General features: G+C 42.7%; 1 protein-coding gene across 2 annotated transcripts in view; it reads left to right on the top strand.

Moving 5' to 3' along the window:
• ARHGAP4 (Rho GTPase activating protein 4) overlaps positions 1 to 13,635 on the top strand; it is a 57,720-nt gene that overhangs the window by 17,468 nt on the left and 26,617 nt on the right. For both annotated transcript variants that reach the window (XM_063294254.1, XM_063294252.1), the window contains exons 4-12: positions 1,299 to 1,361; positions 4,432 to 4,623; positions 9,087 to 9,215; positions 9,956 to 10,177; positions 10,268 to 10,369; positions 10,641 to 10,835; positions 11,694 to 11,778; positions 12,609 to 12,636; positions 12,837 to 12,924. In XM_063294254.1, coding sequence (XP_063150324.1) covers positions 1,299 to 1,361; positions 4,432 to 4,623; positions 9,087 to 9,215; positions 9,956 to 10,177; positions 10,268 to 10,369; positions 10,641 to 10,835; positions 11,694 to 11,778; positions 12,609 to 12,636; positions 12,837 to 12,924 — 1,104 coding nt within the window. The remainder of the gene's footprint in view (positions 1 to 1,298; positions 1,362 to 4,431; positions 4,624 to 9,086; positions 9,216 to 9,955; positions 10,178 to 10,267; positions 10,370 to 10,640; positions 10,836 to 11,693; positions 11,779 to 12,608; positions 12,637 to 12,836; positions 12,925 to 13,635) is intronic.

The raw sequence follows: 13,635 nt of genomic DNA, 5'->3' as shown, positions 1-13,635 counted from the left end.
AAGCCAGTAAGTTTCCATCTCTCCCTTCTCTTCCTTTTTCTCACCTGTAAGGAGGACATTGGACGTTTTCCCTTCTGATGTCGACAAATCACATTTCTCTGAGTTAGTCAGCATGCAGAATGATAGTTTGGTTTTTTTGTGATAAATTATGATTTAAGACCTTACTTCTTTGAGATTAAACATATAGCATCATATTTCTGTCTCCACTCATCCACTAGCCCTAAATTGTCCATCAAATCAAAAAAGGCATTTGGTAATTTACCTTGCGTAGTTTTAATATTTTTCTCAGATGTTCTATCCAACTGTGGGGAAATCACTCCATTCCAATCCCCCATCAAATACCAATTATCATAAGAAAAACTTACTAATTTCTCCATAAGTTGTTTATAAAACGTTGCTTTATCTTCATTTGGGGCATAAATTCCCAATACAATAGTCTTAGTCCCATGTAGTTCAACTTCCACCCCAATGAATCTACCATCTAAGGTAGCCTTTCTCAACCTTTTGACCCTGGAGGAACCCTTGAAATATTTTTCAGGCCTTGGGGAACCCCTGCACATTCAGGTTCAAATATAGGCCAGAAGTTACAAAATTATTATATTTGTTTCATGGGTAGGCCTGTATTACAGGCATTAACAGTGTTCTTAAACTAAAAATAACGAATGAACCTTGCCTCTTTAATGTGAAGTTGCCCAAATTTGAAATTATTTTTTAGATGATAATCATCTTCCAGGGAACCCCTAGTTACATCTCACGGAACCCTGGGGTTCCATGGAATCGTGGTTGAGAAACCCTGATCTAAGTTATGTTTTAAGACCTTACTTCTTTGAGGTTAGACATAGAGCATCATAAAGCAAGAAATCGTGTTTTCCTATTACATCTGAACTGGGCTTGTATTCAACCATTTCTTGTCAGGATAGTCTGTACTTTTTTGTAGTGAGAGTCTGAACTGGCTGGCCTTCATATTTTTTTAAAGCCTGCTTAGGCTGCTTATGCAAATCCATTGTGTCATGGGAGGGAAGCCAAGAACTGCCTGAGCCCTGAAGCCCTGCCCCTCGGTCACTGGAAATCCTTGCTAATCACTGCCATGTTTATGATTAACCCCAAGCATTGCTCACAGGCTTGCAATTATATTTCCATAACTGTAAGGATTAAACAGTTGTTTTCTTAAAAATGAAAGCTAAGATTCTCAGCCTGCTGCAATAACAATGTCTCTGTTGTTTTCCTATAGTTGAGTAGATTATGCACAGCCAAGGATGCCCTATCTTATTTTTTCATCCCTTTTCCTCCCTTGTCAGAGCAAAGAGATGGAACAGCAGATGCAGGATGAGCTCCTGAAGGCGATTTCAGAGTTGCAGATGGTAAGTGGGCAAAAGGGGTCCCTATCCTGCAATTGCTGTCTGATTTAGGCTCTAACCAGATAGGGCAGGTGGCAGTGATATAATGGCTCAGTCCTTTTGCAGCAGTAGACATAGAAGAGACTTTCTGCTTACTCTCAGACTGTGGCGCCCCTTTTCCCAGATTATGTGTTCAGGATGGAAGGGGCCACTGAGTCCAACCCTCTGCTCGGTGCAGGAATCCAGATTAAAGCATTCCCAACAGATGGCTGTCTAATGTTGGCTTGAGCAGTACTGGTGATGGGGAGCCCACCATCTCTCTAGGCAACTGATGTTGCTGTCCAGGTGCTCAGGAAGTATTTTCTGATATTTAGCTGGAATTGGTCTTCCTGTGTTACTCATGACATCCTGTAATTTAAACCCATCATTTCATATCCTGCTTTCTGGAATGAGAGAGAACAAGCCATAGCCTTCTTCTCTGTGGCATCCTTTCGTACATTTGAAGGGTGCTATCATATCCACCCTCTGTTGTCTTTTATCAAGACTGAAATACCCAGCTCCTTAAATCTTTCTTCACAGGGCTTAGTTTCTAGGCCCCAATCATCTTCATTGCCCTTCTTTGAACCGGTTTCAATTTTTCTGAATCCTCCTTTAATTGTGGTGCCCAGAACTGGACACAATACTTGAGATGAGGTCTGACCAAAGCAGAATTCAGTAGAGTTGAACAGTTAGTTCCCATGATTTGAAAATTACACTTCTGAAGAGGCAACCTAAAACTGCCTTTGCCTTTTTTGTAATCGGATTATATTGTTGGCTCAAATTCAGTTTGCAGTCAGTTACTTGGCCAGGTTTTTCTTCCCAAGTACTATTACCAGGCCAGGTATTCCTGTCCTATAATTGTGCACTTATTTATTGTTTCTTAAGTGAAGAACTTCGTAGTTCCTCTGTTAAATTTAATTCTGTTATTTTCAGTCCATTTCTCTAATCTTTTAAGATGTTTTCTAGGGTATTGGCAGCTATCCCACCCTATACTATATCTCCTGCAAATTTGATTAATGTTCCCCCTGCCTCCCAAACCATTGAAGTAATTAAAAAAAACATTGATGAGTAGAATACCCTGGACTGATCCTTGTGATATCTCACTTCATATCTCTCTCCAATTTCATGAGGAACTGCTGATAAACACTCTTTAGTACAGTTTTTGAGCCAGCTATATATCCTCTTAATTGTCCTGTGTCCAGCCCACACTGAACTAATTTGCTGATCAGTTTGTTATGGAGTACTTTGTGAAATGCTTTGCTAAAGTCGAGAAATACTTATCTACATCATTCCCAAAAGCAAGGTAAGCCTGGACAGATTTCTTCTTGACAATTGCTGAATTTTATTTATTTATATTTCAAATTTCTATCACCACCCATCTCCCCCCAAAGGGGGACTCTGGGCGGTTTACAACAAAATAAACAATTTAAAACCATAAAACCTAATTTACAATGCAAACTATCATTATAAATAGATAGATATAAGATCCATTGTGAAGAAAAGCTCTAATTCAATGGGGAGGGCACTATGGCGCCAACCACCCCCAGGAAGAGCTGTTGCCCTTCCCGTCCCAGGCAAGGCGGCAGAACCAGGTTTTCAAATTCTTCCGGAAGGCCAGGAGTGGAGGTGCCTGCCTCACCTCCAGGGGCAGAATATTCCAAAAGGTAGGCACCATAGTGTCCTGTAATTTGCTGGATGTTCCTTTCTCCTATTTTTAATTTGTTGTCCTTCAGTCATCTGGCATTTTACCAGTTCCCCAGGATTTCTAAAAAAAATACCTAAAGGTTCAGCCAGTCTGTCAGTTGGATCCTTCAGTACCCTTGGATGAAATTAATCTGGACCTGAAGGTTTAAACTTGTTCAAAATAAAGACATATTCCCTGACCATGTTTTGATCAGTCTTAAGCTTCAGTCCAGCCCCTTCATCCTGTTCTTTGCAATTTCCCGGTGGAACCCATGGTTTTTTGCTGGAAAAGACTGAGCCAAAGCAGGAGTTGATTTTCCTCATTACCTTTTAACATTTTGCCCTTTTCACTGAATGGCAAATAATAGTGATTAACTATTTTATTTTATTATTTATTAAGCAAATTTATAAGGCCACCCAACTTGCGCACGGTGACTCCGAGGGGCTTACAGAAATTCACAATTGCTGAATTGCTTTCCTTTTCCTTTTATTTTGAAGATATCTAAAGAAGCCCATTTTGTTATTCTTAGCATGATTCATTAACTTCACTGTATCTGATCTTTTCGTTTTTCTAACATCAGCTTGGGCCACCTGTTTTTTATACTCTTCCTTTGTGACCTGGCCCTCTTTTCATTGTCTGTATTGTCCTTTTTTGTTTTCAGATTTTCACTGTGCTTTTTGGGGAGCCAGTTGGCTTCTTCTGCTAGCCTCTATTCCCCCCACCACCACTAGAATTGTTGTAAACATGTCTAACAATTCTATACAGTTGTGTTTATATTGTTTCCTCCTTTAAGAACTCCCACCCATTTTTGAGCTGCTTTCCTTTTAGCTTCTTCCCTGGGAGCCTACTTAGCACTGTTCTGTTTATTAAAATGTGCTTTTTGGAAGTCCACATTCCATTAACATCAAAAACGCCAACATCATGTGATCATTTCCCCCCCTCTGTTCCCCACAGATTTGAAGCAAGAGTTGCTAATCAGGTCAGCAGGTAAGAAACAGACAAGTTCGATCCAAGAGGCAACATCTATAGCAGTGTTTCTCAGTGTTGGCTACTTTAAGATGTGTGGACTTCAACTCCCAGAATTCTGGGAGTTGAAGTCCACACATCTTAAAGTAGCCAACGTTGAGAAACACTGCTCTATAGCAATGTTCTCCTTTGTAGGCTCTGTTTGGAATGGACAGGAGTTCCACAAGAAAAATATTAATGGATACAGGATATTGTAGTTTAATGAATACATTTAATTGGTTAAATATCTTTATTTATGCTTGCTAGACATGTTTACTTATTCCTCTAAATTTATAATTAAGGTTTGTCCTTCCTTCTTAACAAAGCTCAGCGAGTTTGAGCTGGCCAGCTTTTGTCTATTTGTAGGCGATGAAGTCATACCAGACATACCGCATTGATTGCCTGAATGCTGAGGCAAAGCTGCGTGAGGCTGAGCGTCAAGAGGAGAAGCGCAGTGGCGGGAAGCATTCAGATCCTAGTGGATCCCCAGGCGGGGCAGGCCTTGACAAAACCCCCCGTCGCACTTCACTCCGGAAGGTTGAGCGCCTACTGGAAAAGGTAGCAAGAAGATGGGGATGGGAGTGTTGAAAATTGTGACCACAGGGAGTGGGTCTTTCTGCAAGGATGCTAGGAAGATGTAGTGGCTGGCTTTTAGAATTGCAGTACTGTTCATTGATTATACTAGGATTTTTTTTTTTAATCTCCAGTTCTTGGAGACTGCCTGGACAAGTTCCTGCAGTTTTCTTGGCAAGGTTTTTTGGAAATGGTTTGCCATTGCCTGCTTCCTATGGCTGAGAGGGAGTGACTGGCCTAAGGTCACCCAGCTGACTTCCTGCCTAAGGTGGGATTAGAATTCTCGGTCTCCCAGTTTCTAGCCTGGTGCCTTAACCACTACACCAAACTGGCTCATACTAGGACTTACATTGAAGTAAATAAGTTTAGTTTGGAGCTGTGGGGCTATCAAAATGTTCACACAGCATGCTTAATTGGATAAAGACTTAAAAGAGGCATTTGCATAATGTAATAAACTTGGTTAGTATTAACTTAGATTTTTTTGGGTTAGTGTGTTTTATGAACACGTTTGGCTAGTTTATGGCTCAGTGTATTGGGTGAGAAGTACAGAAAATGGGTGAATTAAATAAGTAGATGAAATGTGTTGTGTCAGTGCAGCCCATAAATCCCAACCATGCCTTCCAGTTCTGAGCTGGAGAGTTTTGGGGAGGAGGGATCTGCAGCTGATTGCTCCTTGAAAAGGCGACTTGTGGAGCCTTCCATTCCAGCTTCCAGTCTGGAGCAGGGATAGGGAGGAAAAGATGACCAGAGGCCCCTTTTCAAAGGTGCATCAGAGAACCTCCCCACACAAGGGAAAGTTTTGGGGAACCACAGATTGGCTGACAATTGAGGCCAACCGAAACTTTTGACCATCTGCTACCTTGCAGTAGTTTCAGCCAGTAATTCCAGACCACAAGCCACTTCCTTTCCCTTTGGTTCTTCTTTCTGCTGCTGGTGGGCTGATAATGAAACCTTTGTGACCTTGAGGGAGGTGGATAGGTTCCATCTAACAAGGCTGTTTTTAAACAAGAAAACTAACTGATAGCTGTTTCCTTTAAGGAACAGTAGCATAGGTTACAAGTCTCCCCTCCTAAACACACTGTTGTTCCAACATTCACGTAAACCCACGAATCGTTCTAGGATGTCAGTGCAACACTGAACTCACCCAGATAGCAGCCTATTGAGTTTGCTAAAATTCCCTTTATGTTCCTTAGAAACGTGGAACGTAATCTGTGTAAGTCCTGAGGATTCGGCTTTCTTGTGGCCTTGGAGAATATCTCAGTTTCAATGCCTTGCATCCAAATGAAGTTCATGCTGTAGCCCTGTAGCTTTCATTCTTCAGGTGATGACAGGATTGACCTAGATTATATTGCATCAGTCCATTTGGATAGTGCTTCCTGCCTTTAGTTCCTAAGTGTCTGCTACACATTGTGAAACTGGAATTGTGTGATGTAAGCTATGGCTCTAGGATCCAGCCAGGAGGAGGTTTTATCTTCCTTCTGGCTCAGGAATTTGTATTTTCTTAGAAATCAGTTCATCATCTTCAGTGTGTAAGGGATTGTGGAATCACTTCTGAAAGCTCTTCCTGTTCAGAAACAGGAAAATAATGATGTGTCTTCTTAGAAGTCTCATAAGTGGGTTCCCATATTTAGGGTTCCCGTATTCCTTCTTGCTCAGATGGAGATTTCTGACTAAGAGTTTATTACCTTCAGACATTTGTGAGACTTTGTTAGTGGTTTTCTTCAGACATTTGTGAAACTGTGTTGCATGTTTTTCTTTTTTCTTTGATGATCTCTGATGTTTCTGGATCCTTCTTTGTCAAGTCATGAACATACAGTATCTCAGCTTTCTTCACATATCCTGTATATGCATTAGGGACATCCATGTTAGATGTCAGCATCTGAAGCAAGTTCAGGAATCAACTGCTGCAACCTGTTGAAAACCTGCATGTAGGTGGGGCCTCATTTGGAGCAGGTGACAGCAAACTTGCATCAGTTGCATTCCTTGCTGCTGTATCCCGTGGTCTGATTCAAATGCTAAAGTGGACCTCTGAAGCCCTAGATGATTTGAAATCCCGTCTCCCCCATATGAATTTGCCTGTCCCTTAAGAGGCCCTGAAGTTCTCTTTGGCTGAGAGAATCATGAGCCCCATCAGGCCTTCCAATGAATTTGCAAAGCTCCATCAAGGCAGTTTCTCAGATATGAGTACAGGTAGTCCTTGTTTAGCCACCACAATTGGGACTGGGAACTTGGTTGTTAAGCGAAGTGGTCGCTAAGTGAAACACTTATGATCTTACTTCAGCTTTCCTTTGCTTTACAGACCTGTGAAAGTTGTAAATGTGAGGATTGGTCGCAAAGTTACTTTTTCATCACTGTCGTTAACTGCAAACAGTCACCAAACAAGGCAGTTGCTAAATGAGGACTTAATCTACTATTTGGCTTTTAAGGTGGCAGTGCAAAGCTGTTACTCTTACTAATATATTTCATTCTGGGAGATTTCATTATTTTGTGATTCAGGTTATTTTGATATGTTTTGTTTTTGGAGATGTGCTTCATTTTATATGTTGGAGGCCAACTTAAGATGACATGATGGCCCAAAACACAATGTTAATATTCATTAAATAATTAAATGATGAGGTCAGTCCAAGTTCCAGGCTGAAAGTGCAATAATATATTATTATAATGTGTTGAAATGCAAAATCTACATGTAATTTAGTCAGTATTAAAAAATAAAAACCCAATTTCTAGAGACACAGAAGTAAAACATCAGTAAAGCAACAGCATAAAACATGACAAAATGCATGAATCAGATAGGTTGTCTAAGACTTCTTAAATACTATAACTGAGGGGGTGAAGCACATATCCATAGAGGAAGTTCCATAAAGTTGGACTGCTCCTGTAGACAAGGTCTTATTCCTGGTGGCTATAGTACAGCTGATGAGTATGGTTCTCCAGTGCTAATTGCAAAGCACGACAAGTTCATATGGAAACAGTTTTTATTTCAGATAACCTGGCTCCTAAACTGAAAGGGTATTAATAAATTATATTTCGGATTCAGTTCAGAAGAAGTGCTTTGGAATATGAGGGAGTGCAAGCACAGCACCTTTAAATAGTTTAAAAATAAGAACATGATTAAATGATTAACCATTAATTAAAATTGCCCACTGGTCAATTCAGTTGATTGACCTGCTGATTAAAGGCTGCATCCCTGAAAGTATCTGTAATGTTCTCCCTTGCAGAATGATCTGTACAATGAAACTAGTACTTAAACTATGGAATTCAGTAGCCCAAGATATAATGATGACTACCTACTTGGATGACTTGAGAAAGGGATTACAGGGAGTCCTCGCTTAATGACCCCAATTGGGACCGGAATTTCGGTTGCTAAGCGAAGTGGTCATTAAGCAAATCTGATGTGATTTTACAAACTTTTTTGCGGTGGGCGTTAAGCAAATCACCATGGGTGTTAAGCGAACCACATGGTTGTTAAGTGAATCACGCAGTTCCTCATTGATATGCTTGCCAGAAGCCAGCCGGGAAGGTCGAAAATGGTGATCACATGACCATGTGACACTGAGACGGTCATAAATGCAAACTGGTTGCCAAGCACCCAAATTGTGATCATGTGACTACAGGAACACTGCAATGGTTGTAAGTGTGAGGACCGGTCATAAGTTGGTTTTTTAGCAGTGTCATAAGTCTGAACTAAATGAATGGTTGTTAAGCGAGGACTACCTGTAAGCAGATTCATGGAGGGTAAATGGCAGCTACTTAGGATAGCCACGCATTGCCTCTAGCATGATAGGCAGTGAGTCTCTTGGTACCAGTTATTGAAGTAGTACAAGGCAGAGAGAGTGTTTGCTCTCTTCCTACTCATGGAGGAGCCCTATACTGCAGGAAATAGGATACTGAACTACATAGGCCTGGATCCCCAGCATGATACTTATGGACATCTCACTGCGAAGCTTCCTGATAACCATTTTAAGAAAATGCAACCCCTTTACCAAATGATAAATGACTGGATGTATTTCAAATACATCCACCAGTTCAAAAAAAAAAAAAAAAGGTTAGGGAAGACCCCTGCAATAGATCTTTGCTCTGATTCCACCAGATTCTTCTTGTGTGGCTTAGGTACACATTTATTTGGAAATAGTTATGGGGTAGTAGAATGCTGGGGGAGAAAAGTATCATCAGGGGGGTTAATTGGAAGGAAGAAAGAGCTGGCTGTCACTCCCCAACTGCCTACCCAATAATGTTACTACAAAGCTCCTCCTTCCTTTGCTAAGTGGTTTATCACACAACTTCTGCTAGAATCAGGCTACGAAGGAGGTTGTTCCCTTTATGAGAAACTGCTGCCGTTATTTATCAGGAAAAAAAAACCACTTGTAAAAGTACTAAGTGGAGCAGAGTGGAGGGAAGAAGGAAGGACAGCCTGGAATTTTAACCTAATGATTTCTTGATCCTCACAGAGGCAGTCTAAATTCCTGGAAAGCAAGCTGAAATGTGCCAAGGCCCGGAATGACTACTTGTTGAATCTACACGCTGCCAACTCTGCCATCAGCAACTACTATGTTCGCGATGTTGCCGACCTGCTAGATGTGAGTCGATTCTCCCCATGCCCATCCTGTATCAGCAACATAGGGGTTGGAGAGCACTAAAAGGTCAAGTGCTGAGACTTTGGCTGCCCCTGGTTCCTTTTGTCACTCTTTACGTAAGGGCACAGGCGCGTGTCTTTGTCAAATGTATACTGGTCTTCCTCCAGTATACCGTCATGGCTTGTCTAAAGGATCCTGGGATCTACTGTAGGGTGGGAACGTTGAAATTGCTGGTAGGTTTCATGCACTCTGTTTACAGAACTATAGTCCCAAGAATTCCTGGAGAGAGAGAGCATGCATCAGTATTAAACCAGATCAAGGCTGTGAGACATAGAAACTTTAAAAGATACAAAGAAGTTAGCTCCTTTCCTGTAACCCTTGAATGGGGATTATGGAAAAGGCAGTACCTGCTGTATTTTGACAGCTATTTAAAGGGGGGGTGTCCTCCATTTAAAAAAGCCGTAAGTCTAGCCCTCACAGATGGCAACGGAAAGCTTGGAAAACATACTGGGGTCATTTCAGTTCCCAGCAGATGTATTTACAGTATGCCTAAAGCCACTGCACATCACAGAGAAGATGTGTGGAAATGCACTGGCAACAAAAGTTGTGCCTGTTGTGTTAAATCTCTACTTAATGTGCAGCCATTGGAAAAGATATGGGGATCAGTCAACAGTGGAGCCTAATGACCATCAGGCTGGTTTGAGAATTTAAGAACTAAGGATATCTTTATCTCATGGTTCCAGTGTTTTGACCTCGGTTTCCACCTTTCGCTGGGCAAGGTATTGAGGACTTACCTAGCAGCAGAGTCACGGGCCCAAGCATCTTGGCAACAGGGCCTGTGCACCATTGAAGGGGCAGTTGATGCCTTGGATCCATTGGGGGATAAGTCCAGGATGATGGAGGCCAACCCTGCAGCATATTGCCCTCCTCTCTCCTTTGACTACCAGCCTCATGAAGGTGATGAGGTGAGGATTCCTGGCTGCTTGTTCTAGACTTCTTGCCTTCTGCTCAGGCTGGTCCTTATTCTCTCTCTCCTGTAATTTTTCTGTCTTCAGGTGTCTGAAGTCCGGGCTGAGGGTCCCCTGAGAAACGAACTAGTTTCCCGTTTTCAGCACATCCAGTCCCGCCTCAATGCCATCACCCTGGAGACAGATGAAGTAGGTGCTGGTAGAGAGCCAAGTCCAGTTGAGGCGGGGAGTGAGGGGGATTCATTTTCAGGTGGGACTGCAAAGGAGGATTGCTGGGGTAGGGGACATTCCAGCACTTCCTCCTGCCACTGACTGTGTCCTGCAGACACCTTTCCCATTCCCTAAGTTAGTGATAGAGCGGAATTCCTGGGTTCCATCAAAATGTTTGCAGCTGGGCTCTTACGAAGACTTGTCTGCTGTAGAAGGCTCTTGGTATAGAGGTTTCTATTTTCTTTCACAGGTTAACAAGACTCTGAAGGCTACCCTGCAAAGTCTGATAGATCTGTTGACAGCAGAGGAACCAGAGGCACTTGATGCCTTTCAAGGCTGTCAGTCTACTGAGTCACTCAAGTCCACAGGTTCTGATGCTGGTGGGAAGCAGGCATTGGCAAAACGCCGGGCCAACCAGCAGGATACGGAGAGCTTCTATATCATGGTAGAATCCTAGATACCTAAAAGAATTAAACTTGATGCACCCTTACTATGCAGTCGTAAAGATGAGGCCACCATAGCCTAACACATTTAGTTGGTTGTGCTGCCTCACTGATCTTTATTTAAACCAATCTAGATTTCACTAGAACTTGTTTTATGATAGCTCACCCTACTCCTATTCATATAAGACAACATGATACCACTTTTCCTATTGATAGGTCTCTTCTTTACAATGATTTCTCTATGAAATCACTGATGGGATGTTACCCCGGGCTAATTCCATCTATCCAGCATATTCGGAGATGTTCCGAGCAAGCCCTATTGCCAGAGATCCTTCCTTCAGCCCCATTCTAGAAAAAATAAACAAAAAGAAGGAAGCTTTGGAGTTTCTCTCCCAAAGTGGAGAAACACAAAACATAAAACTGCTGTAGAATGAGAATCTCTGAACTCCTGATTCGGTATTATAGAGGCCCAGAGTGAAAGTAAAGTGATAGAAGATTGATATGAGTGAAAGCCAGTTTCTGTCTCTTTTGTTCAATAGTGCAATGCCTTCCATTTCCGCAATTGGTGATTTAGCCCTGTCTAATAAACTAAGTAATCTAAAAAAGTAACTGGGCCACTTTCTTGCATTCTAAACAGCTGGCTAGATCCAACCAGACTCTAAATGTTTATGAAGGGTGAAAGATAAGTTCTGTCCCATTCAGTCTTCCTGGTATGGTTCTGATTTATTGAAAGCTTCAGGAAGACTTCTTGGATTTATCAGTTTATAGAGGTTAGGGTTAGGGTTAGGGACAAATGTCCCACTCAGCCCAATCTCCTACTGCTTTCTTCGATAACAGGTTTCTTGATATCTCTTGCACAGAAATTCAAAGAATATCTTTCTGGACGAAGTATTCAAACAAAATTGCAAGCCAAGCATGACCAGATGAAGGAAGCGATAGAGAAAGGTGAGGTTTGAAGGTATAGGTAATATCTGTGCTCTTTGATTAGAAGGTATTTGGGATGTTTGTTTGTTTGTTCATTCATTGAGCTTCTAAGGATTGGAGAAACACTGATAATAGCTAGAAGTATAGATCCATTTAATTGTCATGCTTTCTCCCAGGGTATCCTCAAAATTACAGGCTTCTGAAAATGTTTGCCTTGCTACCTTTTTCAAAGAACTTCTGATTCCAAGGTTCCCTGTGGAAAAAGCAGTGAGAATTGTGTTCCCTTAAGGGAAGAGACAGGAGTCCATTGAGGAGTTGTGTTCCATTATGTAAAAAATACACACATACATACAGTACATGCATGCATTGCCTATGCTTTGAATCCTGATTGCTGATAGCCCCTTGAGTCCCCTGCATTTCAGGCAAAGTCTGTGATCTCTCCTGTACTTTTTTCCTTTGGCATGTTTACCTGATCAAATATCAGTTCTGTGCTTTACTGAAAGCATTATTTTTAAAAGCCTTAAACATAATTTGGGAGTGATGAAGTTGGTTTGGTGAGTAGGACAAGAGCTTGCCAATTGGCAGCTCTTCTTGGAAAGCGGTGAAAGAAATTTCACAAGGTGATTGGCTGGCCTGTATGTCAATTTGTGCAACTTGGTTTCCTGACCAAAACCAGATTCTCGCTAAGCCTGGCCCAGACGAGAAAGCCATCTGCACCAGTGAGTTCATTCTGATGAGATGCTTGTTGCAGACGCAATGTGTATCTGATCTTACTCTAAATTGGGGCATGAACAGGGCCACTAAGACTCCAAATTTAACTTCTGTATCTTCTTGTATTCTTTCTCTCCCAGGTGCTGCAGTGGATAGAGAATTAGCCAGGTAAAGAGGCATCCTGGGGTTGATGAAAATTGCAGAGACTCAGGTGGTGGTGGTGGTGGTGGGCCTTCCCTTGTAAGAATTCCTCAGGCCTGCTCTGCGATTGAGAAACCAAGCAGAACTCTGGGGAGGAGACCGTTCCTCCTTGGGGGGACGCTCTGACATCTGCCTTCCTCCCCACACCACAAACATGTTGGTTCCAGGCCACAGTCCCAGCGCATCCGGCGGTCCCGCCCTCCCTCGCGCTCTCATCACCAGCTCTTCGAGGGTGACCTGCAGGCCTTTGTGGAGGTACCGGCTGCTGCCCTCAGCTGCTCCCCTCCTGCCCAGCTCCTAGTCTCGCTTTCTTGCCCTGTGCCTGGTGCGAGTCCTCTGCGCTGCCCTGGCCCAGCTTTTGCCTCTGGCTCTCCCCAATGGCTTCTGCTGCTCCCTCTGCCTGTAACATGTCTGCTCACTCTGTCTCTCCTGTCCCTGCTGCCCAAGGAGGCGGAGGCTGCAGGCGCGGAAGCAGGTACAGGACTGGCGGTGGGAAGCGGTAGCCGGACTCGGTGGGTGGGGCGTGGAGGAGGCCTGCCACCCTGTGGGGCATGGAGAGGGCGCTTAGGTTGCTTGCCCGATGGACCGTGCTTTGGCATAAAAAAGCCACAGTGACTCGGGGGGGGGGGGGCGGGGTGTTTGTGCACGCCCTCCCTTGTCTCTATTTATATAGGAGTGTGTCTGCAAGTGTCTGGGACTATAAAGCGCTAATCTTGCATGAGGCATGTTTTGCACATCAAAATATGTGATGCTGCGTTTCTGTGTGTAAATGTGTGTGTGTGCATGCAATGCTCCCTTGTTTGTGTTTTGCACATGCACTATTCAACTTTTTTTTTTTTTGTATTTACTTGTAACGGGGGGATCTTGATGTGTTCCGTAAGACACGAATGCATGTTTTAGCCATATATTATCCATTGTCCGATGGTCTCTTTCAATGCATTAAAAGGCTATAAAAAAAATTCAGAC

This window comes from Candoia aspera, chromosome 2, assembly GCF_035149785.1.
Source record: "Candoia aspera isolate rCanAsp1 chromosome 2, rCanAsp1.hap2, whole genome shotgun sequence".
In the NCBI taxonomy this organism is placed as follows: Eukaryota; Metazoa; Chordata; class Lepidosauria; order Squamata; family Boidae; genus Candoia; species Candoia aspera.
This window is presented reverse-complemented; position numbering and strand designations above follow the sequence as displayed.